The following is a 26,762-nucleotide window of genomic DNA, read 5'->3' as shown; positions in this document are numbered from 1 at the left end:
GAAATGAGCTGGTCCAAAGCTCACTCATATCAATGAAGGAATTGTGCATTTTCCCCACACATCTGTGGTCATTTCAGTACTTAAAACATTTAATTAACATCCGGTTTTTCCCATGTTTCCATTTTTCCATTTTTTATGGGCAATATGGAAATTATGATTATCCACCAGCCCAGTGCAGCTCTGAGTTACATGTGCCAAATTTCCATTGAGGTGAATTAGTAATTTCTTTTCTAAGGATCACTTTATTTTGGGCAGAACAGCTAAAAATACATTTTTTATAGGAGTAAGTTTCTAACTTGCTAAGACTATAAGAATCAACCAACTTGCAAAGTTTCAAAAAAAAGACTGAGTTTCAAAAAAACCCATTTGAAAGGTGGCTGTTCTACCATATTCACTTATATTTAGTTTACTACTAGTGCAAGTGATGCCAGCATTATCAATATTAAGGGATTGAAATGTTACACCTATATATAACCTAACAGATAATTATTGTGGTTTTGAGAAAAAAATGGTACTTGGTAATCAATGAAAGAAATTATAAAATGTGGGGTTTTTTTCCCGTACCTCAAATTTTAAGATTATGTGGTACTCTCATCTGGGAACACTGCCATACAAAGGTCTACTGCACTTGCAATAGTCTCTTATTCCTCCTGCTTCCTCCTATATTTCCTATTTTTCTTATTTTTCCTACTTCCTATTTGTTCCTCGAGGAAAATCTCTTCCAATTAATGAAAGGGCCCCTGGTGAGTTTGGCTGTAACTGGACTGATCCCATAAATCTTGTTTACTGAAGCACTAAAATTTCATAAGATATTCACATGATATTACATGTTGATGAGAAGAAATACACAGAATATTAGCAAATTTTAAAAAAGAAATCTAAAATTTTTTTACAGAAAAATGCATTTCCTATAGGAAACTGAAAGATAACCTCAGCTCCTGAAGGCCTTGGAAGAAACATAGAATTTGAATGGCATCAGAGAACTAAGTTGAGAAAATATCAGAAAAATTACTAAAGCAGGCACAGAAGAGCAGGAAAACTATGAAACTTCCCAGAGAAATGGTAAGCCAGAGACATTCTCTACATCTCATCTCAAAAAAATGTCTCATAGGTAGTTTCAGGTTTAGAAAAACAACAACAAACCAACCAAACCAAAAAACCCAAACAAATACACATCCAGAGTATCTTTGTCTTCTAGCACTCCTCCAACAGGAAAAAGGATAAAAAATAAAATTAAAATAAACAAAAAAAAAATCCCCTAAAATTGAACCCAAAAAAAAGAGAAAAAGGATATGAAGGGCAAATCTAGGAGCAATTCTATTACAGTAAAAATCTTTACATTATTTTTTGTCATTGTTAAATTTGTTCATAAAGTCAAACTGCAATACAGGTAAACATATCTGCCTACTTCCATCATAAAAGGTGGAATATGTGCCAAGTGAAATCAGTAGATCAGAGAAATTTTATTCCCTGATTTATTTAAAAATAATTTAAATTATCTGCTATAACAAGCTATCTGCACAGAGTTTAACAAGGTCACTCAAATGAGGAAGATTCATATGAATCTGCTCTACAAACCCTCTGGATTTTTTTAGCTGGTGAGACTGCATGCCAAAAAAGGTTCTTAAATACAAAAGCAAACAAACTAACAAAAAAACCCTGTTAATTTTCAAAGAACAATATTATAAATGTGACTGTCACAATGAAAAATATGGAGTTCCCAGTCCCAACATCTCTTCTCTCACACAGACAGTGGAAAGTATAGCAGCCAAATAAGAAAGTGTAATCCTGCACTCAGTGGAAAATGTGTTGCCCACAGCAGGCAAAACAAGATGACTCATTGATACAGCTTGAAATTCTCAGTTTCCCTAGTGCTTTCATTTCAGAATGAAGGTTATTTATACAGGTTTTTTTTTCCTAGTATTACATAGGGATAATGAGAATTCCTCTTACTTAACTGTACCTTTCAGAACACAGAGAAGTAATTTTCTCACAAACACACTGCAATAACTCTCTGGCCTGACATTTACTTTTTTCTATCTCAGCTGGAACTAAGAACAGTGATTTTTAAGCAACTTTTTGTTTTACTGGGCAGTGCATCAAGGATTCAGTCCAGAGTGGGACTCAATACCGAAAACCAGAACACCTACCTCCAAGAGCTGGGAGCAGAAAGGGAAATCAGTGCTGAATGTCCAGGCACTCCAGAGCAGCTCCCAAAGCAACTCCCATCCTCAGCAGGGAGCCCAGTGGATGAGCCAGTAAGAGGTGCCACAAAGACAGATATAACAGTCTTGTACCTGCCTGGGGTGCCTCATTTGGTGCTCAAGGGCATCTTGCCACTCTGGAATTACAGCTCAGACTCTCCCTGGAAAGCATTTCAAGTCCCTATTGTTGGAATTCTTTTTTCTTTTCAAAACACACAAAGCCCCAATTTGAGACTGGCCCCTGACTATATTTCTGCTCAATTTCCTCTTTCTTCTTATGAGGTGTCAGTCCACTTGTCTCACCTGTAGAGAGTGCCAGAATACTAAACAGTCTGGAGGAAAAACTGGACACTTCTTCCTAAGGCCCTAATCTTGTCTACTAAAATGTTCTGTTGTTTGCTGGTCTATTGCTTCTGGTTATTTCCTGCATGGTGAGGCAGAAGCATGCCATCCTCACACTTGTAAATAGTCCCTAACTTGGTGATTAGAAAAAGGTCCTGAAAGATAGGGAGAGATGTTTGATTCTCCCAGCGATGATATTGAACTGAGGTCACTTCAAGCACATGCAAACCATTGCTGATCAACTGCATGCAGACCAAATATTGCAGCAAGTCTCTCTTGCAGAGGAATAGGGCCATTTCCCTTGTCATCACATTAAGAAATGCTGAGCACCAATGGCAGACTAGAAAAGCTCCACATCTAGTCAGCAAATTATATAAAAGGTACTCAAAACATGCATTTTCAACAGGGCTTAAATAAAGAGACTAACATACTATATGGTAAGTAGTCTTGAGCCAGATCATGCAGACTCAGAAGATCAGGGGAAGCTGATCTTGTCTGCACTAGAACTGACATTAATTCAGGATTGAAAAAAAAAAAAAAAGAAAAATTAAGTATAATCTATGATAATAATAAAAAAACTTTGATATTTTATATTCATAATTGCTGATAAAGTCCTAATCCCTTGTTGTCTCAAATCTTTCTACCAATCATTACAAAAATGTGCCATAACCCTGAAGTCTGCCTGCAAGTCTGCCTAAAGTGTCAGGTTGGAAATTACAGCTCTGTTCACTCTACCTGTATTTAGATCTAGGTACAACATAAAGGCAAAAAGTCTAGATTTTTAAAAAATGTTCTTCATGCCCTTACTACTGAAACATATTCAAAGAAAACAAATTAACTCAAAGTATTCTCCTAAATTTATCTACAAAGTTGAAGCCATTGTATTGTGTAGGAATAAAACAGACATGAAATATTACTCTTTCTTTTTTATATAATAGTTTACCATAGTGTAGCAATGTTATACACAGCATGATGGACACTAAAGACATACAGGTATGACGACTCACCACATCTTTTATTCTTTCCTCACTAAATATAAGTTTTTGATCTGAATATTAGTTTTAGGGTTTTTTCCTTTTCAAAGCAGAGGCCAAAGAACACAGTGGTTTTTTTCTCCAGCCACACATTAACTTTTGACTATAAGATTTAGCAAAAAATAAAAAGTCCTGGTTATTTAACAGAATATTGAAGTGAGCTTGCTGAGCTAGACGATGTACATGGTAAAATGCGACTGTCTTCAGTAATTTTAACATTCTAATTAAAATATTAGAGATAACATAAAAAACCTATATTTTGAAAATTTCTGGGGAAGATAAACTTTCACAGATTATGGAGGTAATTTTTCATAGAGAACTCAAATTCATTCACAGTTTAATAAATATTCCTTTAAATTTCACTGACACTTAGCCATTAGGTGCTCGTCTGAGATTAGTTAAAAGGCTTTACCTCAAATGCTTGAAAGGTTAATCCTACATTGTAGCTTTCAGACACTGTTATTTTCCACACACATTCCTTCATTGGTCTGTAGTCATCAGGATAATTGGGAGACTGGATCTGACCTTCATTTTTGTGGATTTCACCTCCACAAATAGCTGATAAAGGCATAACATTTTACTGTCAATAATTACATTTTCTGTAATTTCCCCATGCCCAAAGTGACATTATATGCTTCCATTTTCAAAACTAGTAATAAAATTGTTCTGGACAATACTTAAATCTACCAAAGATAAATTATTGAAAACACAATTGATTGAAACCATTATATGTACTTTAGTTAGCAAATATAATTCAGCATTTCTAACAGCTCTAAACATGTCTACAGTGTTGAGGATAAATTTGTAACTATGGATCATCTGAATCTATACATTTTACAGAATATATTTAAAGAGTCAAAATAATTAAATTTTTGTTCACACTTGAAATATACTTAATAAACATTCTTCATTGATATTTACTAACCTTTAGAAAGAGAAAAATGAAAGCAAAATCTCATATTTTATAATGATCTATGAATTTCAACCTACAGTTTATCACTTCAAGCTTGCATTCAGTTCGAAGAAACAGCTAATATAATTTAAAAAATATTTTCATGAAAAGTACAGGTTCTATTTTAAACAGGTAAATGTTGACTTGCTAATATACCCAATGTGCATGGGTGCCTTTGTTAACTATTTCCAGAGTATATGGAAAATATAAGACAGATTTTTTCTGAAGGATAAACAGAAAGTACAAACAGAAATCTTTGCAAACACTAAGCCCAAGAACATGCATATTTAGTAAACTAAAGACCAGTAAAAAGCGTTTATGATTATTATCAGTGATTTCCCTGAAAAAGAGCGCGGCTGAAATCTGATCATGTGAGGAGTTTCAAATTCCCTGTCTAGTAATTTAGCACCTACTGTCTCTTAATGATAAAACACTAATTTCATATGTTAGTTTTGGTGGGGGATGGTTAATTTAAAAGGTATCTGGTTAATATTATTCTTCCATAACCAAATTATTTTTAATCTATAAGAGGCTTACCTTCATAAACAGCTGCAAAACCCTTCCCAACCCAGTTGCTGCTGCTGCGGAACTCAATCCACATCCTGCTGTCGGTGGATGTGAGCACTTCTGGCAGTTTGTCACCACAAAACCTGCCTAAAAACATGCAACCAGTTATTGCATTTTCTGCCGCCTCTGAAGCCAAATGCTGCAAACATTTATACAAGTGTTTAACATTATAGGCAGAAGTAGCAGAACCAGCTCAGTGGAACTATTCATATGCCTATGGTTAAGCACATGTTTCTGCAGAGCAGGACCTAACACACAAAGATTTTATTATAAAGCTTTCAGAACTTTTTATTGCAGTCAGGCTCACAAGTCTAAGCATAAAACCTTAGAGGAATTAATGAAAAAAATATTGTTAGAGGTTGTTAATATACATACAAACACAGGCATTTTGGAAGGGGAAAGTGAGTACTAATCTTAAAAACGGAACAAATGTAGGTCACAGTAATTCAACTGATTGTGCCTAAGGGCCAAAGAGATTTAAAAAAGTAACATCTATATGACCTATTCTACATTACCCTCTTAAAGTCTGCCTAGGTAGGTAAAATTTCTGTTTTTCTAGTTGATAGAGAACAGGAGAAGAGGATAATTGCCATCTGATCTTAACCGTTTCTTTATTTTCGGTTCAAGGCCAAGAAAGTAGACATTCCTGTTAGCTGTCTTCTGTATCTGGGTACCAGCATTATGGGAGGTGAAATCTTCCCACCAATCTTCTGAATTAAATAGGATGACTGCAGCTTTTACATTTCAGTTGCAACTCAAACTTAACTCATTATTGCTTTGCATTTGTCTTCTCTGCATGAGCAGGGAAGGACACACAAGGAACAAAGAGAAGCAATCTGCCCCAAATCTTAAAGGTACAGGCACAGAGCTCGTAACAACAGCTCTACAGCAGATGCATGTTCTCATCACATGACCTATGAATCTCCCATCACATGCTCTATAGATTTGTCTGTAAACTTCTTCCCTATTTCTCTGGAAAAAAAAAAATAAAAAGGCAGCTTCATAATTCAATATCCATAAGCAAAGCAAAATCTTGCAGATTTTATAGTTGCCATCTTTCCACACTTGCAGCTGAATAATAGCAAGCTGCAGCGAAAGGAAGGCTTGAGGCTTGAAGTGAAGGCCATTGAGAGGGTTTTTTTCCCATCCCCAAGTTTAGATCCATTCTAGACACCTGAAACCCAAGAAGTTTGCTGTGGGTTCAACAGCAGGTCCACTGAGCCCAGTGAGTGGGGAGCAGCGGACGGTGCAGCGTTTAACAGTTGCATACCAAGCAGAGGGGATTTTCTCCAGTAGCCATCTCTTACTTCAATATAGTCGTACCAACAGAGACTGCTCTTGTAAAGGTCCATGGTGGTAAAGTTTAAAACGATCTGCAACCAGATGAGAAGACCTAAATAAATCATGTGTGGTAAAAAAGAGAAAAACAATCTCGACAACATTCTGAAGAACGGAAGCCAGAGTGGTCACCTGTAATGGAATTCCAACCATTCAGACATTTAATTATCCTCTCCTCAATTATTTCTTTTACTAAGTTTCTTGGGAACATGAAAACTTTATTTTATTTAATCTTATATATTTGCACAATTTCAAGACAAACTACTACACAGAGAGTTTTTCACTGAGAAATAAAAATTCCAGAATTCTAATTAGGTAAAATATTAGAGTAATATAATTTTAAATATGTTACTTGATAATTCTAATGCCAATTCCTCTTCCATTACATTTTGACTATAACCAGCACTGACTATAATCAGCTGCAAATAAAAAAAAAAATTAAATAATTGTTTTAGTTTGTGCTTTTCCTACTACTGTTTTGACAAGATATTTTACTTTCAGACACATAAATGTTGACAATGTTGGACAGTAATTCTGAAAAAAATTTCACTAATAAGAAACATTGTACAGACCCTTAATGATTCTTAATGAACCCATAATAAAGCTTTTTATAGAGAAATATGAAATCTGCACATTTCTGGAACTTTTGAACTTGGACTCCAAGTATTATTGAGAGTATCTGTAAACAAGCATATTTTCAATACTTACAACATGGACTACCCTTATATTAAATTATATTATCCCTCTTAGAAATATTAATCCTAAACTGCCATAAACTTACACTTTCAACAGAGGAATAGGATTTTTCCTGATCACACATTGACACAATAGCTACAGTTCAAACCCTGACTGACTGGAATAGTCTTAGGATCATGTCCTGCAATTACAGGGATAAATCCAAACAAGCAGACTAAAAGTTATTCATATTCTGTATTTTGAAATTACTTCCAATTAATACCTTTTAATTGGATTTAGGTGTACTTGGAAAAAAAATTCATCTGCTTCAGAATCAGTTCCTCAGTGTACATAAATAAATATTTCTAACTGAAATTCTTCTACATTCACATTTGAGCATAGAATTGTAATTATCTTAGCTTTGATCCTAGAAATTTGCAATTGAAACCTATTATAAAACAAACACAAATTGCTGCACAGGAGCAAGTACCTCACACTGCAAAAATACATCTCCATGGCAGCCCATGAAGCAGCTGTGAGTGGCAGTTAAAAGGAGAGGAATTTACCATTATTCCAGATGCAAGGTAAAAATTTTAACACCATAACTGGAATATAAAATAAAATAAAATGGTTTAGTTTCATCTCAAAGTTCTCGGTTTTATGCACCCTTTCATGGATACTTAACACACAGGACGTTTTGCCTTTACTACTCGGGCAGGGGCAGTCCTTCAGGAAGATGTACTGAATAAATAAATGCACAAATATTGCCAGAATTCCAAAACCACCTATTTACCATGAGAAATATGAAGAGCTGGGTAAAAGTAAAAACATTCATTTGCTTTACTCTGCTTCAGTTTTTTAATACATTTCCAATTTCTATTAGAATCTACTTCAGAAGATAGCACAGACCATTTTCTCAGTCACAAGAAATTCTCTGTCCTTGGCAGAATTTTTCTCCTTCAAGTAAAGAGACCACACCAACATACAAAACTTTTGTTCTCCTCAAATCATTCACTTTGCAGTTCAGATTCCCTCTAAACTCCTACCTTCTTTTTTTCTCAAAAGGTAAGTAGGTATCTCTGTTTGCATTTAGCCACAGTGCTTGGAAAGCCTGCTGCCCTCACCAGTCCTGTCCTTTCCCTGCCATGCCAACTCCACCCCCCATCTGTGCAGTCAGAGGGGTGCACAAGAGGGAGCCCCTTTTCTCTGCCCTGATGAGATGCAGACAGCTGCTGACACAAACCCAGCTGGCTCTGCTGGAAGCAAACCACTGAAGCCACAACCTGTACCTCCTCCACCGCTTCAGCTCCTTAGAGCCTGGAGGTCTCTCACCACTCTAACCACGAGCTTCCTTTTTTTCCATGACACAGCTGAAACATCAGATTCCTTCTCTGGCTTTTGTTTGGAAATTCACCTTTTTCCAAACCTTAGTTGCCAGGATAGGGGTGGGAAATGGATGGTTGCACTTAGCTGTGATCATGTCAATGTCTCAAACTGCTGCTATCTAAGTGGAAATGGTTAAAATTTAATGAGCCTCCTCAATGGCCCCTGCTTTTGAAACTACATGAAATAACCTTCACAGCCTTTTCTCACTCTGGCATGCCAAGGTATTTGATGATACAGCAATTTCTTAACACTGACCAGAATTCATTAGCTGTACATAGGCTGAACCCCCAATCTGTCGCAGCATGATTTCTGGTCATGAACCAAACAAGCTTAAATATATTTAAAATTCCAATTTGCTATTCTGCAAAGTACTAAATAGACCTACAGACAAGGCAGAGCTTGTTCAAGGCGACAGGATGGCTGAGAGGCTTCCCAGGAAAAGCAATCAATGGGTATTTGTCAGCACAATTAAAGAATTATTGATTACACAGCAGATTGGATTGTGCTACTGCAGCTTCCAAGAGAATATATCATACCTCCTACTGCCTGAGATAAGAAAAGACAAAATATAAAACAAATACCAGTAATACAAATCAAGGTTTTTGTAGGTGGCATTTTTTTACCCATATCAATCAAGGATTTTTCTGGCCTATTTCATCTTTCATGTAAAACACTAAGGAAAACTGAAAAGTAATCTATTCAAAAGGCAGATTCAAATAAAACACTGGCACAGTTGCAACTCTCCCTACGCCAATAAAATTTCTACACACCAGAAGGCAGGATTCTCCCTGGCTGGGGGCATACAACATTAATAACACCATCCTCCCTCCAAGACTTTTCTGTGTATAGATATATTGAGTACAGCTTTTACAGCTACATTTTACCATGTAGTCTTAAGTCTCAAAAGTAAAAGGTAAAGGAATAAATTGGGAAAGGAGCCAGTCCTCTCACGTTGCTGACTTCAACACAGGGGCTTTCCCCCATTAATATTCTGTCCAGTATAATGCAGCTTCAGTGGTGGTTACAAACTCAAGACATATTACATTAGTGCCTATAGATAGGCTTACACAAAGTTGAACTATGATATAAATACTTGAACATCAACATTGACTCATACATTAGAATTTTTTTCAAGACCAAATAATTGTAGATGAACACACTTTTTTATTTTTTTTTAATGGAGCTGTGGAAAAAAACTTAAGCCATTTTTGTTGTTATCACAATCATGTCTAAAATGCAACAAATAATGGGGACAGAAAATTACTATTTAGAGTAATTTTCATCTTTTGCACAAACATTCTCTTATTCATCTCTTCATTTTTTCCCTGACAACATGCTGAGCCACCCTTTTCCTCCCAGCAGATAGTATTTAGTTTTCTTCCTGGCTCTGGCTCTTGCCCAAAGGAGGGCAAACACTCTCCAAATGACTTTTCTTTCATTCCCCACAGTAGCAAATGCCTTTACAGCTCCTCAGGACCTATTAGAGCAACAAGAGTATATATTCTTGGTGTCTACCAGGACCCTGACCTGAAAGAAACACGGAACAAAGTAATAAAATCAGGAGAAAAGAACGTCCAATTCATACATAGTGGGAGATTTCTGAGACAAATGACTGAATTATCTGGGGGCAAGTACTGGGTCTTCCTATTTGAACTTGCCAGTACTGAACCCGTTAGATTCCATATTTCAGTCTTTGGATTCTGTATTTTAGTCTTTAGCACTTGACTGCCTGCTACTAGCCACTGCTTCACATGAGGAAACTTACATTCTTTTTCCTGCATATTTTGTCTCAGATGAAGCTTTTTATCACTCCCTCTATCCTTATTTGTTTTGAAGCAGCCTGATATTTGAGCCAATAATTCAAAATGAGATTTAGTAGCACATTTTTAAAGTGTACACAAGAAGGACAGGTTTTGCTCTCACTAGCCTGGCACACTTCTCTCTCCAAACTGCTCTCACCGAGCCCATTTCCGCCCCGCCTTTTTCCCCATAAAATTGATCCCCAGAAATTAAAACTATATGCACTAGAACCAATTCCAGGGAACACCCACAGTGACACATTCTTTACTCATGTTATTATGGTTCCATTTCAGAAGCATCTTATTGAACACACTAAGAACTTCCTTAATCACAGCCCAAGCTATCAGCCCCATACAGCTCAGTCAGCTTGCCCATGCTGGGAAATGGACCATTCAGGAGCCTGAATCACCTCTTCTACTTTTATATTGAACCATAAACTGACCTAGAAGCCAGTTTTAAAGGGAGTGCATGGTGCAACTATACTGCAAATTGAAATCATGTCTTTATTTCACAGGCACATCCATTGAATTGATGATGAATTCTAATGCCAGAGATCAAAGTAAAGACAATAGTACAGAACCCACGGTCCCATTTTTATGACACTCCATTATTTTCAATTAATATGCATCTTTTAAACTTAAATAAAAAGCTAAAAAATCCAATATTTTACTTTGAAAATAGTATCTGTGTCTAGCTAAAGGATCATTAAAATACCTTCTCTCCTGGGGTCACAGAGATTCTCCATATGCAGTGTGTGTAGGAAGGATAACCATTTGGAAACCCAGGAGAAGAAAAGTTGCCTGTAGATTCCTGCAGTGTTTCTCCACAGGCTGAAAGAAACAAATTACAGTAAAAATATAAAATGTAATGTGTCTAACGGAGAAAAATGCATCTTTCCAATATCTACTCAGAATTCATTTAACTCACTGCAGATGCAGAATGGAAAATAAACTGGTTAGTTTACAATTTATTAAAAGCTTTTTATTTAAGCCAGTTTGACATTCATTCCATTTTATGCAGGATGTTTTTGTTCCATGAACTATTTCACTTGTGTGCTGTCTGCTGACATAACCAAAATTATGGCAGCCTTAAAAATATCATTGCTGTCAATCACCTACAATATTATACATAGAACTCTTTTGGTAATTAAAAAAAACGGCAGCCTTTAAGAGCTAAAAGAAATGCTAGCACAACATGATTTGCATCACACTGAATTTTTTCAGTGGTTTCATTTAATTTAGTCCTTTACCCACATGAGAAACTGATCTGACTTAAACTTGCTTATTTATGTTGGTATAGAAAACTAAGTCCTATATTCCACAAAGTCTCTTAGCAAGGGTGATTTGTAGTAATAAAAGCAAAACAAATTTAACGTCTTAAAATACCAAGAGCTTTTATATTCTTTATTGTTGAAGCTTTTAGCACCCTTCTCTCACCTGTCAATCATGCTGCTAGATGCTGGCTAATAAATCATCTTCACAGTAAAATTCTACATTGGAAGTTACTACCACTCTCCAACATTAAAACTGACTTTGATAGGGTGTTTCACCTTAGTCAGGCATCTTTTTTGACCTTAATCAAATTTTTTCTCCCACTGATTTTGCAGGTGTGACAGAAGATATGAATCTGATATTATCTCATGACAGTGTAATCAGATCTGCAGTGCTTTCAAATTACCATTGCCAGCAGGTGAACAACAGTGTCATCAAAATATCGATGAAGTATAAATGTTCTGGAAAATCCTTAAATAAAAAAGGACAAAGGAAAGGATTGCCTATGACAAAGACAGACAACACAGCTGTAAAGCTGTTTTGTTAAAATGCACCTAAGATGTGATTGGAAAACTACACTGTTATATCAGCTGGAAATTATGTTCAAGGCATTAAATTTGCTCTCTGACACTCAAATGATTATCATGATAAGAGAAAGGAAAGAGTGGCATGGCTCTCAAGAAGTGTAACAGCTGAAGCTACCATCACTGTGTCCTTTAGGAATTAAACACAAAAATAAAATATTTTCCTCTCTTCATTTAAAAAATGCAGTTTTATCTTTAAAAAGTTGCAGGCAACTGCAGCAAGTGACATTTCTGCACAAAGACCCTTCAATGAAAAGGCTATATCTGTCGTTAACCTGGGCTAACCGGTCAATTTCTTTTTAATGCAACAACGAATGCAAAGATATTTAAGTTGCAGAGTCCTGTACTGGGTTACCCCAGAGCTGGTGAACGGTGCCAGAGCTTACAGTGCATAAGTAAAGCACATCAGAAAAAGCCAACAGTGAAATTGTTGGAGGACAGTAGGGCCTAAAGATGAGACATTGACAAGAATCCAGGTACTCCTCTCACCCCTTTTAGAGCCCTCTGTTCTTCCTCTCATCCATGGTTTCATGAAGTCCATTCACCATATAAAGAAGATGTGTACAGACCTAAAACAATGGCTTTTAAATTGCAAAAGGAGTCATGGAACTCTTTTTTTTTTCCAGGAATTACAGAATAAAGCTATTTAATACGAAAATTTACCTTCTACACACTTGGGCTTCATGTGTTTTACCATATTTATCTTTTAATTGTAAATTCTCGATTACTCAAGGGAGCTATAACAGGAACAGCTTCTACCAATCAATAGCTGAATTAATTTTCTATGGGATTTGAGCTCTAGGCTGGCTTCCAAAGCTGCAGTAGATAGGGTGATATTTGGGAATTTCTTGTTGAAAAGCACATTTCTAGGCAATGGGGAACAGTTAAAGTTCTATCACTAGAGAATACAGAGATTGTATTTGGACTGTAGCAACTGCAGTATTCATGACTAGGTTTATAAGACAGAATATTACAATTTTTTTTTTACTGTATAATCATCCACTAGTAACAAAATCCACTTTGGGAGAGAAATGTGGAAGGAAAATGAGTGGTAAGGGCCACTTATTTAAATTTCATTTCATACTTATTTTAGTATATTTCAAGTCAGAAGATATCAATCACAACTTAAATCTTATATGCTTTAAATAGTAATGCTTTACAATGCTTTAAAAAGCATTTGTACATTTTTATTCCTTTGTTAATCATTAACATTTCCCAAGGTTTTCTGTGATACTTTTTCCCTCCTTTCAAATGTTATGCCTTACATCAATTTTACTAGGCTCGGCCACTTGCAGAAATGCCACTTTAGCTTTCCCCACACACATACTCTAGCCATAAAAGCCACTCACCTCTGCTTTACAGCTTGAGAAGGTTAGACATCTAATAAGACTTTCCATGGTTAGGAGAGGGAAACTATTTTTGCTTCTCCTTGTAAAGATTAGCACTGGGTGTAGGCAGCAGGTAGATTATGTGCTTATACAAAGCCATTCCCACCAGTGTACTCTGCAGCAGTGTTTAATTACACTGCCTGAGTGTGACACCTCTCTGGGCTGGCCTGCACACATGGCCAAGTCCCATCAAGGATTACTGTGAAATCTGCAAATGATGAAGCCCAGATCCCCCAGGACACTTAGGGAACCAAGTCTCATTCCTTTGCACATAGCACTAGCAAATGCATAGCATCACTTATGGCTAATTTGATTTTACCCTTTTTCTTTAAGTTTTTTAACACTTAGACACAAGTCTGTACAACTATACATATATAGCATAGAAAGCTGCCATAGAGCCCTAAAAATAAGTACTGCTGATCATATTCTTGTTAAATCAAAGACTTAAATCAGTTTACTGCAACTCAGGGTCTTACTATTGACTCGATTCCTCATAATAGTTATAAGGAAACTGTTTTAATCCAAAAACCCTAATTCTCCTTATGCAGTAAACAAAGGCTGACTTTTGATGGTGAACATTCTTTTCAAATCTAACCCAGGCAGTTTGTAAATTTGCTGAACTTCGTCTACCCACCTTCTCTTCCTCTAAACAAATTTCTGCCACCACTCTGAGACTTTCCTATTCATTATGCAGTCCCACTTTATGCACTTTTTTTTGAGTATCTTTCTCCATCATTTTCCTTTCTTATTTTTCTGCTCCTATTAAACAACATATAAAAGTTTCTTTCTATATAAAACTATAGAGGCAGACCAGCATTGAAATTTTAGCAGCTAGAAGAAAACACATTTTATTATTCAATTAGACTGTCTGAAAACTGTAATACATCCAACCTTGAACTTCAAGTTTTATTCTCCAATACCAAGACAATCAAAATTCAAAATTAGATTGGCAGAGGAAGGACTTCAACTTAGTTGTTTTCCTTCCCCTTATTATTCCATCACATAACAATATAATTTGGTTTTAAAATGTAACAGATCCCTATCAGCAATTACATTTTCCTTTTACAAAAATCCTAAGGAAAAGTTAAAAACAAACCAAAATTGCTGTTGCTACATTTTAGAGACCTGGCACTTACCCCACTGCTGAAAGGCAGGTTATCAAATCTCACTCTGGCTTCACCAGTCTCCGAACTGTTTCTTAGTCAATAAGCCCCTTCCTGAATAATGATACTATCAGACTAGACTATCCTGACTATCTAAAACACCCAAGAAGGCTCAGCTTCTTCCCTGCTGTGAGGATCACCTGTATTTTCCAGCAACCCTGAGCTCAACTTCACCGGCCCCAAAAAAGGACTTGGGCCTGCAATTGTTTGCAGAAATAATTAGAACTCTGAACAAAACACACACAATACTACGAAATTCTTTATCATAGAAGTGTGGGTCTCTGGAAAATGCTGATTAAGTCATTGGTTTCTGCATTTTCATTGCATTGCATTTAAGGCAGCACAAATGAACATATGAAAAAATGCAGATATTATTAAGGATTGAAATATTCATTGCTGTTTTATAATAAGCAGGCATCATGATTAATAATTTTGTCTGAAATAGGAAATAAAACATACCTCCGAAAGCAACACAGTAACGGGGATTTTATTGCTATGTACTACGATGATTTGATTCTTTACATAAAAACAAAAGCTTTATGCCTGTCTGAATTTTAAGTTTCAGTATTTGCTACAAAATTTATTAGAAGAAAAGTACTAGATAATTTTCAGAGATTTGATTTCTTTATTGGATTCAGTCTGGGTTGCGTTATTCAGCTATGCAGCTTCTATTAAAAATATTAACTGAAAAAAATAGCATTTTAAATAGCATGCTAGTTAATATTTGTAGGAAAAACTTCTGCCTTTTCCTCTCTCTTAAAACTCTCTTTCTTTTATGGCGTGGCTCATTTAAGTAAGGTTGGAAAGCCAATACATTTTATCCCAAATTTTGCAAATCTAGGTGACAAAACAGGAGCATAATCCTTCAACCACCATTCATTTTTATTGTTCATGTGACCCACGTTCACTGGTGCTGCAAAAAAAATCTTACTTTTCAAATGCAAACTGCTACTGAACAACCACAGTGGTTTTACAATACTGTGAAATGAACTTTCAACAAGACTTTCATGCCATTGAAAGAAATTATAACTCTCAGTACGTTTTCATAACATATATGAAAAGGATATTTTCTCTGAACAGCTGTTTGAACACTAGCTCTAAATGTACATTTGAAACTGCATATTAGAGTATTATATACATACTAAACTGACTAGTTTATAATTTCTTTCCTTTCTTTTCCTTTCATAAGTCAGTATGATCATGAGATACTACCTCTTACTTGCCCAGCAGTTTTATGTACTTTTTTCCTCCAAAGCTTGTCTTTTATCAAAATATATGCATATTCTTTTTGTTCATGAAGTTGTTACTCTCTGTATGCTTTCATTAGAAATCCTGCTGCCAAGTGTGTCATTATTAAAGTACTTTCTGTACCAAAAGGAAGGAGCAGAAATTGTTCCCAAAGGAACAGTTGTTAAAGAAAAGGTGTTTAAGTGGTTTCTGCTTTGGCAGGCCCAGAATCCCTGTGCCTGTTCTCAGTATATACAAGAGTCTGATTCAGCGTGCTTACAGCACAAAGGAAAAGCACATTTCAGTGAATCTTCATTAGATCTCATCGCTGCTGGTACAAACTTGAAGCAACTCCATTACTTTAACAGAAAGATTGCTTTCTTTAGTCCTCTTGTGTTGATCAGTTGGTTAAAAGTGGCAATGTATCTAAGTTGAAACAGCTCCTGAGATGTCATTCATTCCCATGAGGAGCAGTATGGCTGTAAGCCTACGTGGCTCAGAGCTGGGATGTCCAGCCTACCACAAGGATCTTACTGGTAAATTCTGACTGAGAGAAGGCACTTCTGAACTTCTTTGGTTGGCACCAAAGGTTAACAGTGGTAACAGCAGTAACTAGAGCAATGAGATTTAAAACTTTTCCTTTGAAATCTCCACCATTCTGGCAGCACTTAGTGAAGAAAGAGCGCTAGAGAACAACACGAACCATAGCGTTGACTCTGGGTTACTTCAGGCTTGCCACTGATGTCTCTGAGACAGATAGCGACTCAACCACATTATTTTGAAATTAAAAATTAATATGCATTCGAATTATAGGATGACGGAATTAGGCAGAAGATACTTAAATTTTAAATGTATCTGTTAAAACTATAGAAATTTTGTAGAAAGATCTAACCATCTCATCCACACAAGAGTTTACAATTTGGTTGTCCTCGCTTCTTTCATTGACACATTTTAAAAAAATATAATGGATTCACAGCCAAGCGCAGTAATTCATTTTGCTCCTTCTGCACTCAGCTTGAATTCAAATAAAGGACTCCAGCCAGTATGCAAACCAGAAGTGATATTAAACATATTTTTCTACTTGTTGAACAGCAAAGAAAAGCAGATTGAAATGTCATGTAGTTTCATACAGTTCATCTGTCCTTAGGTACTTTGCATTCCAGTGACCTTATCCATAAGGTTTTTTTTATGATTCGATTCCTCAGCAGCCTATGTCAGTTGCCAGCATAGAAAGAGAATACTGAGCAGCTGACTCAAAAAGTTTAGCATTGCTCTCGAACAACAAGTCAAACAGTTGCTAGTATGTGCTTTTGGTTTGTTTGTGGTGCAATACCTGGACATCTATACAGCTTTCTTGCCTGTGCAATATCTCCTTTACTTAGACGGGTACGCTGGCCAATGGCAGGTCGTATACCATTGTCATCACGGGAAGGGAGAATGGTATCCAGAAACATGCCCCTAAAAAAAATAAAAATAAAAATAGACCCCAAAAAACCCTATCAGGTTTCTCTCATAAAACTTTCTGAGTTCCATTAATGTATACCTGTTTTGTAAATCTGGTTTTTACACTTGGCATAAATAAGAGGATAATATACAGAACATTAAATGTAGACAATGTGTCATAAAATTTCTCAGGCTGGCAAACTTTATGTAAAGTTACCAAAAAAGAATCTTCTCTCAGTACATCAATTAACATATCAGCTTTTATATTTCTGCTAAAAAAGAGGAAGAAGATCCCTAACTACTATTAAGACTTTACAGGGAAAAGACACTGCCATTCAGCTATTGCTATATTGGCAAAAAAGATATAAAATTTCATTAAAATACATAAGTTAATCCCCAGCACAAAATTCTTAATCACAAAGCTCCTATTTTTAACAAAGTTTTTATAAGAAATCCTACAGTCTAAATTACATGTGAGAACAGGTAAAGTCAAAGACATTCGCCAATCATGATTCTGTCAAGTGTTGTAAGACATTTAACTCCACTCTAACTGCTGACACTTTCAAAACAGACATGCTTACTTGCCAGCCTTTACTTGCCTTGCAATAAAATATATCAGCTTACCATATGTGATTTTAGTGACATTAACCTTAAATGAGAAGACATCACAGAGAAAAACACTTGTTCCAAATGTGCAATTTATTCAAAATTTCCCAGATTTTAAGTATGATCTAAAACATTTTGCTATTCTCAAATAAATTTTAATAGACTAAGATACAAAACTACATTCTATTATCACATTGCAGAATTTTAAATCCTTCAAATCTCATAAAACAGCAGTTAACAGAAGAATATGTTTCTATAGTCTCTTTTTATTGAATTATTTATAATCACCTGTATACCTGTAGGGGGTTTATTGAAAAGCAAAACGAGTACCTTCAGACATAACATGGATGCAAAAATTAACAAATGGTAAGGATCCTTGTAGTTAGGAATACAATTTATAAACCCATACTGGTTTTTAAATTAAAATTGATGAACCATTTTGAGTATTGCAAGTACATATTGCTCTCTTTATCCAGTTAGATTTTTTGAGCCATCACTAGAAATTTTGTAAAGACAGAATAATCTCAGGATGTTACCCTAAACATTGAAATAAACTACATATGGCATTAATCATTTTCTAGAACAAAGGCACATTACTCTTTAAAAAGCGATTGCATCTGTAAATTATAATTCTATTTTCCACTCAATTTCAGCACAACATCAAACTGGTGCTTTTCATACATCCAAAAACTTTGAAAACAATTCTCTCTTGAATGTCTTAGCACTTTAAAAAAGGAACATACTGTAAGTTTAAATACAGCATGAAAAAAATCATTGTGCACGACAAGAACTTTAGGATGTTTTGTGATTCCTACTACTTATCTGGGTGAGCAAAGTCTAACAAACAGCTGGCAATATGCCTCACTGGGCATCACTCATGCTTGCAGGATGAATTAGTGCAAATCAATACCCAACCTCAGGGCTTTGCTGGATATTTTTAGACAGTATGAAGTAACAAGCCCTTGTACCTTGGGGCAGGGCTTGCCTATTCATGGCACTATCAGTTTTTGCCAGCTTGGAAAGTGGTGAAATCAGGGCCAACAAATCAAATTACCTTGATGTTGTCATGGCCCTAGGACTCAGGGGGGTTCTGTCTTGTTCAATTACTCTATTTTATACAGGTTCTTATAATCTCTTCCTTAAGGTAATGGTATGTGTAACTGGATTAAGCAATGTGACTAATAGCTACCTCATGTGGCTCATTCCCATGCTCTTCCAGGGGTGAATTATGTGTATGCTGAGTAAGAGGGCCTTTGGTTGGATTTTTATATAATAATAGAATTTATATTGAGAGAACAAGCCAAACAAATTTGCAAAGGCTGGTGAGGTTTTAGTGGCCCTCAGTTTACTTCAAAGTGTCAGATTGTCAAGTATTTTTACCTTAAAATGCATGAATTTTAAAAATATTTTCAAAAAAAAAACCCAAAAAAACAACAAAAAAGACCCATACACACAAGAAAAAAAAGCAAAAAAAACAAAAAACAAACCCAACCCAGACCAAACCAACAAAAAAAAAAAAAAAAAAAAAAAAAAAAAAAAAAAAAAGCCTAAACACCCACCCAAGAATATATCCTTCCAAACTACAACTTTTTCTTGGGTGTTTTTGGGAGGTTTCTTTAAATTTTACATTACCCTGGTACCTTTAGAGAATAATTAGCTGATGAAATGCAATAGGAGGCTGGATAAATGCCTCTTTCACTTCTTCTCTAGGGTAGGGCTGCCCTATGGGTCCAGCTCACTGTACAGCTCCCCACAACCCTGCGCCCTTTCAGAGAGAACCCCACTGAGTCACTAAGGAGCTGACAAAGGATCAGCCTGCAACAGGACAGAGCAAAACCAGCAGAAGTCTTTACTATAAGGTTTTTATGACAGTAACAATACTGTCAAACAAATAAAGAGAGGAGGCTGCAGCCTCTGTTATAAATGCTTGACTGCAGTCCTTAACAAAGGCTGTGGCTTGTGTGGTAGATGTCCAAATAACCTGTGCTCTACCTGCATAATCCATGGTTATGAAACTCCATGCATCAAAGATGTATTTTTCTTTTAGAAAACAGATCACGTTACACATAGCATTCCTAGCCATTTCACTCATTTGATTTTTCTGAATTCAAATTTTTGTGGACACAAAAAGAAAGTGAGTATCATATAAAATGATGTTTCCAGTTTATCTTGTCTGAAAATCTAAAGAACTAAGGCAAGATCAAAAGGCTGCTTTGAAACTGAACAGAAAAGAAACACATTTTCAAATGTAATTAAATTATTTTGACTTAAAATAAACAAGCTGTGCTTTGACTGCTGTAGGAATATTATGTCGCAAGGGACATTTTAAGGGATTTAAAAATACTTCAAAAAGCATAGTTCTTAGCATTCACAGACAAGAAGAGAATTAAAAGCCAAAAGGTATAACCTGAGACTCCAACCTTGAGAAGGTGTTCCTGGCATAGTGCATGATGCTGTCAAAGTCATATGGTTCCCCCAGGGAGTTCACCTCTCCAGGCTCCATCTTCAAAAAGTTGTATTCCTGACCTACAAATGATTGATCATTATAGATTCTTTAATATCTTTTTCTGCAAAGATAAAAACCAAACACGAAAAGAAAACCAACAAAGATCCTAACCTAATTACTCACTGACATTCATAAATCTTTGCAATTTGGGAGGAAGTGTGCAACTTTACTATGCCTCCTTAACTGATAGGGCAGACATCTTCTGAAACACACATCAAATTTGTATATTTGGATTTAGAAAGACTAGTTTCATGCAACTAACACATTAAGGCCCCACACGTCATGATGTGCTTCATGTACAGTCCATACAAATTTCTGGTTTGGTTCTTAATTCCTAAAAGAAATCATTTTGACAGCAAAGACTCCAGAAGAACCCTCCTCACTCATTAGACTGGATACTAACAGTCTAACTGGATACTAAATCCAGCACTAAACTACTGGAGACTCGGCTTCAGCGAAGTCTGAAGCTTTCTCTGTGAGGCTTCATGTAATGCAGACACTACAAAGTCACATTTTCAAGATCCAGCTGTTGCAAATTAACAAGAGCAGAACAGGAGAAAAGGAATTATACTTAGTTCATAATTCCATACCCTAAGTTCTTTGACCTAATCAGTACATCAGCAATACAAAGCACTCCTTACTCCAGTTCATATTCCCACTGGAGTCTTGCAAAAAGTCCCTGCAGTGACATTAACATTTTAACCAACATAAGCTGCATAATATAACAAAAACCAAATGTGTCAGTGGCCATGGCTTCCTGATCCCATTTAGTGATCCTCAAGCACATGCCACACCACAAGAAGTAGTTTCAGTCAGAAACCAGAGAAACAACTGAAAGAGAGAGCATGTTGCTGAGGATGGCAACATGGATGGATTGGAGGATGGATCCAGCTGATTTTCTCATCATAGTAAAAGAAAAGGGGAGGAGCTCTTATGGCATCTGCACAAGTCAATAATACAGTGAGACAAGAAAGAAGGCTCAAACATGCATGACATTTCTGAACTTTAGAGACTTAAGGGAGTGTGTATCAGCTGCCAGTCTCCTTCCAAGTCCTAGATGAAGTGGCAAAAACTCATTGTATCTCAAATATTTTAAAATATTTTCTAAAGAAACAGACAAATACTCTAAGCTACTCCAAGCCTACTTCCCTCCCATCTTGCCTACCCAACACAAGCAAGGGCACAAACAGCTAGGATGGCAAAGACCTGACAGTCACAGTTTTAAGTTCTCAAGTTCCTCAGATGCTTTATCTCAACAACACCAAGGTCACTGACTGAAGCTGCATGCTCTGTAGAGAGTGAGGTGAACAGAATGTAAACTGCAGGATCTGTGCCTGTCTGCCATAGACTGAAATTCTTCACCTTACCCTCCCAGGTCAAAGCCCCTTGAGCAGCTGCAGACATATTTCTACTTATCATTCACTAAAGCCTACAAGAGAAATGCCCTTCCTCAAGCACAGAAATAGGACTCGTAAAGAGCCTTAAGAGCAGTGGCTTTTTCAAAGTTTTTGAGCATGATTGTTATTTTGCTCCTTCTAGCCCTCTATATTAATGGCCTGTTACTTGTCCAGACCTTTGGAAAATATTATACTATAATTTCAGTATTTTATTTGTCAATCAATTTGAGATCAGTCAAGGGAAGAAGAATAGCAGGTATAATTGCTATTTCAGCTATTCAGCACTCAGTTCCAATGGAGTTGAGCAGGTGAAGAAAACATCAAAAACAAACACATGAGCTTTGCTTTCCAAAATAATTGTCAGAATATCTCACCAGGTTGGATGTTCTCTCTAATGATGCTGACATGGTCGTCACGGTCTGGTCGTGTATGTTCATGCCAAAAACCTATCACGTGACCCAACTCATGGACAACTATGCCAAATTTATCACAGTTCTTGCCAATAGATATAGCCTGAGGACCATTTCCCCTTCGACCCACATAAGAACAGCACCTGTAATTGAAATACAAACACAGATGAACAATTTCTTACATATGTCTACAAACCACATAGCAAATTCAGTTAAAACTTAACAAAATCCTATATAAAGATTCAACAGTTAAATGTACAATGTAATTTCAGATGTTTCACAGACTCTAGACCTTCTACAAGAACAGCTGATAATTCAAAATACACATGAGTGGGGCATTTTTTGGTATTATTCAATGTCTTAAAAGATGTCAGCTTTGATCAACAGAATTCTCACTGTCATGACAGTCTATTCAGTCATCCTATAGAAACACACAGAAACTTGTTTTCAGCAAAATAATAAAAAGCAATGCTCTGATGGCAGCATGCACCACCATGTCTTTGTGGGTCACAGACAGTAATGTTAATAATGCCAGGTCACAGGATAAGCCCATGATACTGCACTTTCAGTCACAGCTTGAGTCCAATCTATTTACCACAACCCTTCAAACCCAACCATGCAACCAATTTTAACCTATTTAGTTTTCCATTCACCTATAATCCTGCAAATCACCTTGAAGAGTCAATACACTTAATCACACAAGTCCTGGGATTTAATTTGTAGTTAAAAATCTTCATGATCTTAATATAACACATGATGGCAGAGCAAGGGATTGATGAGAATAAAGTCAGGATAAGGACATATAATTGTCAAATGGCAGAAAGAATCCTTTTGTTTAAAACAGTTTAAACACTTCTGCAGAGCCTTCATGTTGGCCACTATATGGAAACTCTACGGAGAAAAATTGCAATGCAGAACTAAAGAACATTAATGATTATTTATGGCTTAAAGCAAATCAATAGGTTATTGAGACCTAAAATTGTAGACTATTTAACACATTTTCAATAGTTTTAACGTGCCTATTTTATTGATTTCATGTACATTACATGCTTCAGCTAGAAAAGATCTATTTGGGGACCAAAAATTTTCTCTATATATTGAATATAGTTTTTTTCACAGTGATATTTTGGAGATGAACAGATATAAAGGAAAAACTGAAAAATAAATTATTATAATTAGCACCTGCTTTACCTTTATTGACACTATTGATAACAAAGGAAAAATAATAAAATAGGATTTTAACTATAGTTTCTCTTCCTGTCCTTCTTACTTCTTTTGGACCAAATGAGGGTCTAACTTTTTAAGACTGTGTTTTAGATCACCTCTGAAAGCTTTTAGTGGTATTCCATAAATCAGATAGATTTTTAGGTGTCTGACAAAATAATTTAACATTTTACTCTTATAATAATGAAAAAGAAGGATTGAGCATTCTCAAATGTTTTTTGTTTTTAATGACTTAGGCCACCTCACCTGACAGATCTTAAAGAAGGCTTTTTTTAGAAGAAAAAAGTTAATTGCAATCTTTTACATAATATTCCTCTAGGTAGTCTAAAGCTGTGCATCTAAACCCCAGCATATTGGGAATTATTTTTTTAATGCTAACCTGCTCCTAAAAAGTAAGCAGCCAGAGGGTGAGAGTTCCCTTACACTGGTTACTTGACAGATTTCAAGTACTCCCTAGAAAATGTAAAGACATTTATTTAGTGTTTCTTTACATGCCAAGGAAAACAGAATTAACACCAAGTCTTAAAATAACAGCAGCAGTTCACACTTACAGAGGGTCATTAGGATTTGCTAGGTTGAATGTCTTGTCAAGCACACCAGATACATCCAACTAAGCTACAACAATTTACTTCAACAATTGCACTGAGACAAAGAATAAGGAAAACTAAAATTTAAAAAGTCTATGAAGTACATTAATTTGTAATATTATGGGTTTGACCCCAGGAGTGTTTGACAAAAAAAAACCAAGATCTCTGTGCTGTATGAGCACTTGTCACACCCCTTATATTGAATCAACTGGCAGGTTTTAAAGCTCATCTCTTTAATCTTTATTGCACCAGACAGCATTTGGAGACAGTAACTATTTATGAATCTCTAATTCCATTTAATCAGTCTAGCTGATCAATGACAGTGAGCAATGAGAAACAGATGACATAGAGAAAGTGAAATGAATGGAACAATAAGCTCATTCTTTAAAGTAATACTACTTCACAACTACCATCAAAAAATACTCTTGATACAAAGGAAGAGAGACTCAGGTAGAGTTAATGTTGTCCTTTTTAAAAAAATCTGCGCTCTTGAAAATGTGACAATATAAAAATCATAGACCACAACATCAGTTTGTCATGGCACTGACTGTATGAAGGCGAGAATGAATTTCATAAGCATACTAGGATTGTATATGATCACCTTTATGTTACACAAAGCAAGAAAAAGAGGTTCACAAAATTTCCAAACAAATTCTCACTCAGGAAGCAGAGTGTTCTTGGTGAAAACACCTCTTTCAATCACAGATATAACTCCACCTATACAAAGAAGATACTGGCTTGATGAATTTGCCTTTTCTCAGGAATCAAGACACAATCATGGTTACTAAATGTCCTGATTCACTGCCCCAAGAGGACTTGTGATAGCAGAAGTGTCTCCTGCATCTTTATCTGATCAGTGGAGATGCCCACCCCAATACCAGAACCAGCATTCCTCAGCTAACAGCTGCCTATCCCAGTGTATTTATATAAACCCCCCCTCACCGTTTGTGTCAGCACACCATGCTCTAGACTGTGCCAACCTGTGCCTTGACCACACCCCTCCTGCACACAGGAGCCGCAGCACAGCCAGCAGGGAAGCTGTGCCAGCTGCCAGGGTTATTTAACTCCTGAGAGCGTGAGTCAGCCCTCCCCCCCATGCACAGACTATTTAGCACAACTCTGCTTTCTTCTCATTTTATAAGAGTGATTGAGCACCTTTTATAACATGTTCTTTAGCTGAAGCATGCTACAAAAGTGCACCTCAGGCAATGAATTTACCTGTTTCACCAACTTTAAGAACTTGCCTACAATGCCTTTTTAACACACTGGCAAGTTCAGAGAGGTTAAAATATTCATCTGTTCACTCTACAATGTTTGGAGAAGCATATGAAAGAGATTTTATTTTCCTGTATCTCAAATGGATCTGTCAAATACTTAAATTGCGATTGCAATAAGTCATCTGAATTTTATCATAAAAATGGTATAAGTCTTCTAATGGAGAACAAACCAAGATCAAAGGCATACTGAGTTACTAGAAGAATATAAATGCTCCTTTCTTTTTTGTTCTACTACATAAAAAGAAGCTTGATCTTGTACTCAATAATATTCATTAACACATAGTGACTAGATGCCATCCCAATATCCCTTTTTTGGCTTTGCATGCAGAAAAGTGCACTGACCGAGTCTTTGGGCCCTTCCAATTTGATAAGCAGAAACACAAGGATAGAGAAGCAGTAGTGAGCAAATAGTGTTTTGAGTCTGTTACCAAGTAGAGTTTTTTTTTGCCTTAATCAACTAGATGCATAAATACTTGCTGTAATTGGTATTAATGCTAGTGTACACTGCTTGATAGTAGAATCACAAACACTAGTATCTTAATACTATATTCTTATTTTCATATCTGCAGTTTATGGATATAAAAGACTATCACTAATTAGAAAATTTCAAAGTAGTGAGTTAGTGATTCAGCTGTATTATTAAACCATATTTTAATAATTAACTTTTATCAAACTCAGGTTAAATAAACCAGACATGATGGAAAATAATTGTAGCTTACAACTTATTAATCTCATGGCAAGAAGGGATGTGGCCATAAAGCTTTTGACATTTTTCTGAACTCTGTAAGCAAACTAGAGAAGCTGATATCAAGGGGGATATAAAGCTGGTTGGAGTATTACATGAAGTTAGACAGAGAAAACACTTTTTAAGCTTGCACTCATAGAAGACACTGCTAAATACTGTGAAGACAAGCACCTTTAGGAAATTATACAAGAGATCTGGATAGGGAAATATGGAATTACTTGACATCTTAAGATGTGCAAAACCTGGTAAAGACTGGAACCAATGATGGGGTGTCTGTGTTGTGGAAAGACCTCTGACTTTTTTGGAAAGACATCCCAACCAACCATGTGCTGAACATGGCAGCTGATGAGAAACAGGGGGAGGCACTGTGCTTAGGTACCTAAGAGGAAGGAGAGACTACAAATTATATGAATGATCTCTTGCACTGGCTCAGCAGAACTGACAACTTATGTGGACAAATATGCCCTAGATTTGGGGCTATCAATTTCAAGAATGATGTGGACTAGCTGAAAAGAATCTCAAAGAGCAGTGTGATTAAAGGCCTAGAAAACATTATTTACCAGGAAAGATTAAATGAATTGTTTTCTAGCCCACAAGAATATAGAACAGCGGGAGATTTAACAACAGTCTCAAACT

At 36.1% G+C, this 26,762-nt stretch overlaps 1 protein-coding gene across 3 annotated transcripts in view; it reads right to left on the bottom strand.

Annotated features, from left to right (window-relative positions):
- Window positions 1–26,762, bottom strand: part of TLL1 (tolloid like 1) — a 126,157-nt gene that overhangs the window by 31,986 nt on the left and 67,409 nt on the right. For 2 of the 3 annotated variants that reach the window (XM_059471086.1, XM_059471084.1), the window contains 7 exons: window positions 22,258–22,436; window positions 20,401–20,506; window positions 17,265–17,389; window positions 11,013–11,128; window positions 6,370–6,472; window positions 5,070–5,186; window positions 3,993–4,138 (listed from right to left, as the gene is read on the bottom strand). In XM_059471086.1, coding sequence (XP_059327069.1) covers window positions 3,993–4,138; window positions 5,070–5,186; window positions 6,370–6,472; window positions 11,013–11,128; window positions 17,265–17,389; window positions 20,401–20,506; window positions 22,258–22,436 — 892 coding nt within the window. Of the gene's footprint in view, window positions 1–3,992; window positions 4,139–5,069; window positions 5,239–6,369; window positions 6,473–11,012; window positions 11,129–17,264; window positions 17,390–20,400; window positions 20,507–22,257; window positions 22,437–26,762 lie in introns of those variants that run through there. The other variant, XR_009418361.1, reaches the window with a different exon arrangement.

This window comes from Ammospiza nelsoni, chromosome 4 (assembly GCF_027579445.1).
Source record: "Ammospiza nelsoni isolate bAmmNel1 chromosome 4, bAmmNel1.pri, whole genome shotgun sequence".
Classification (NCBI taxonomy): Eukaryota; Metazoa; Chordata; class Aves; order Passeriformes; family Passerellidae; genus Ammospiza; species Ammospiza nelsoni.
This window is presented reverse-complemented; position numbering and strand designations above follow the sequence as displayed.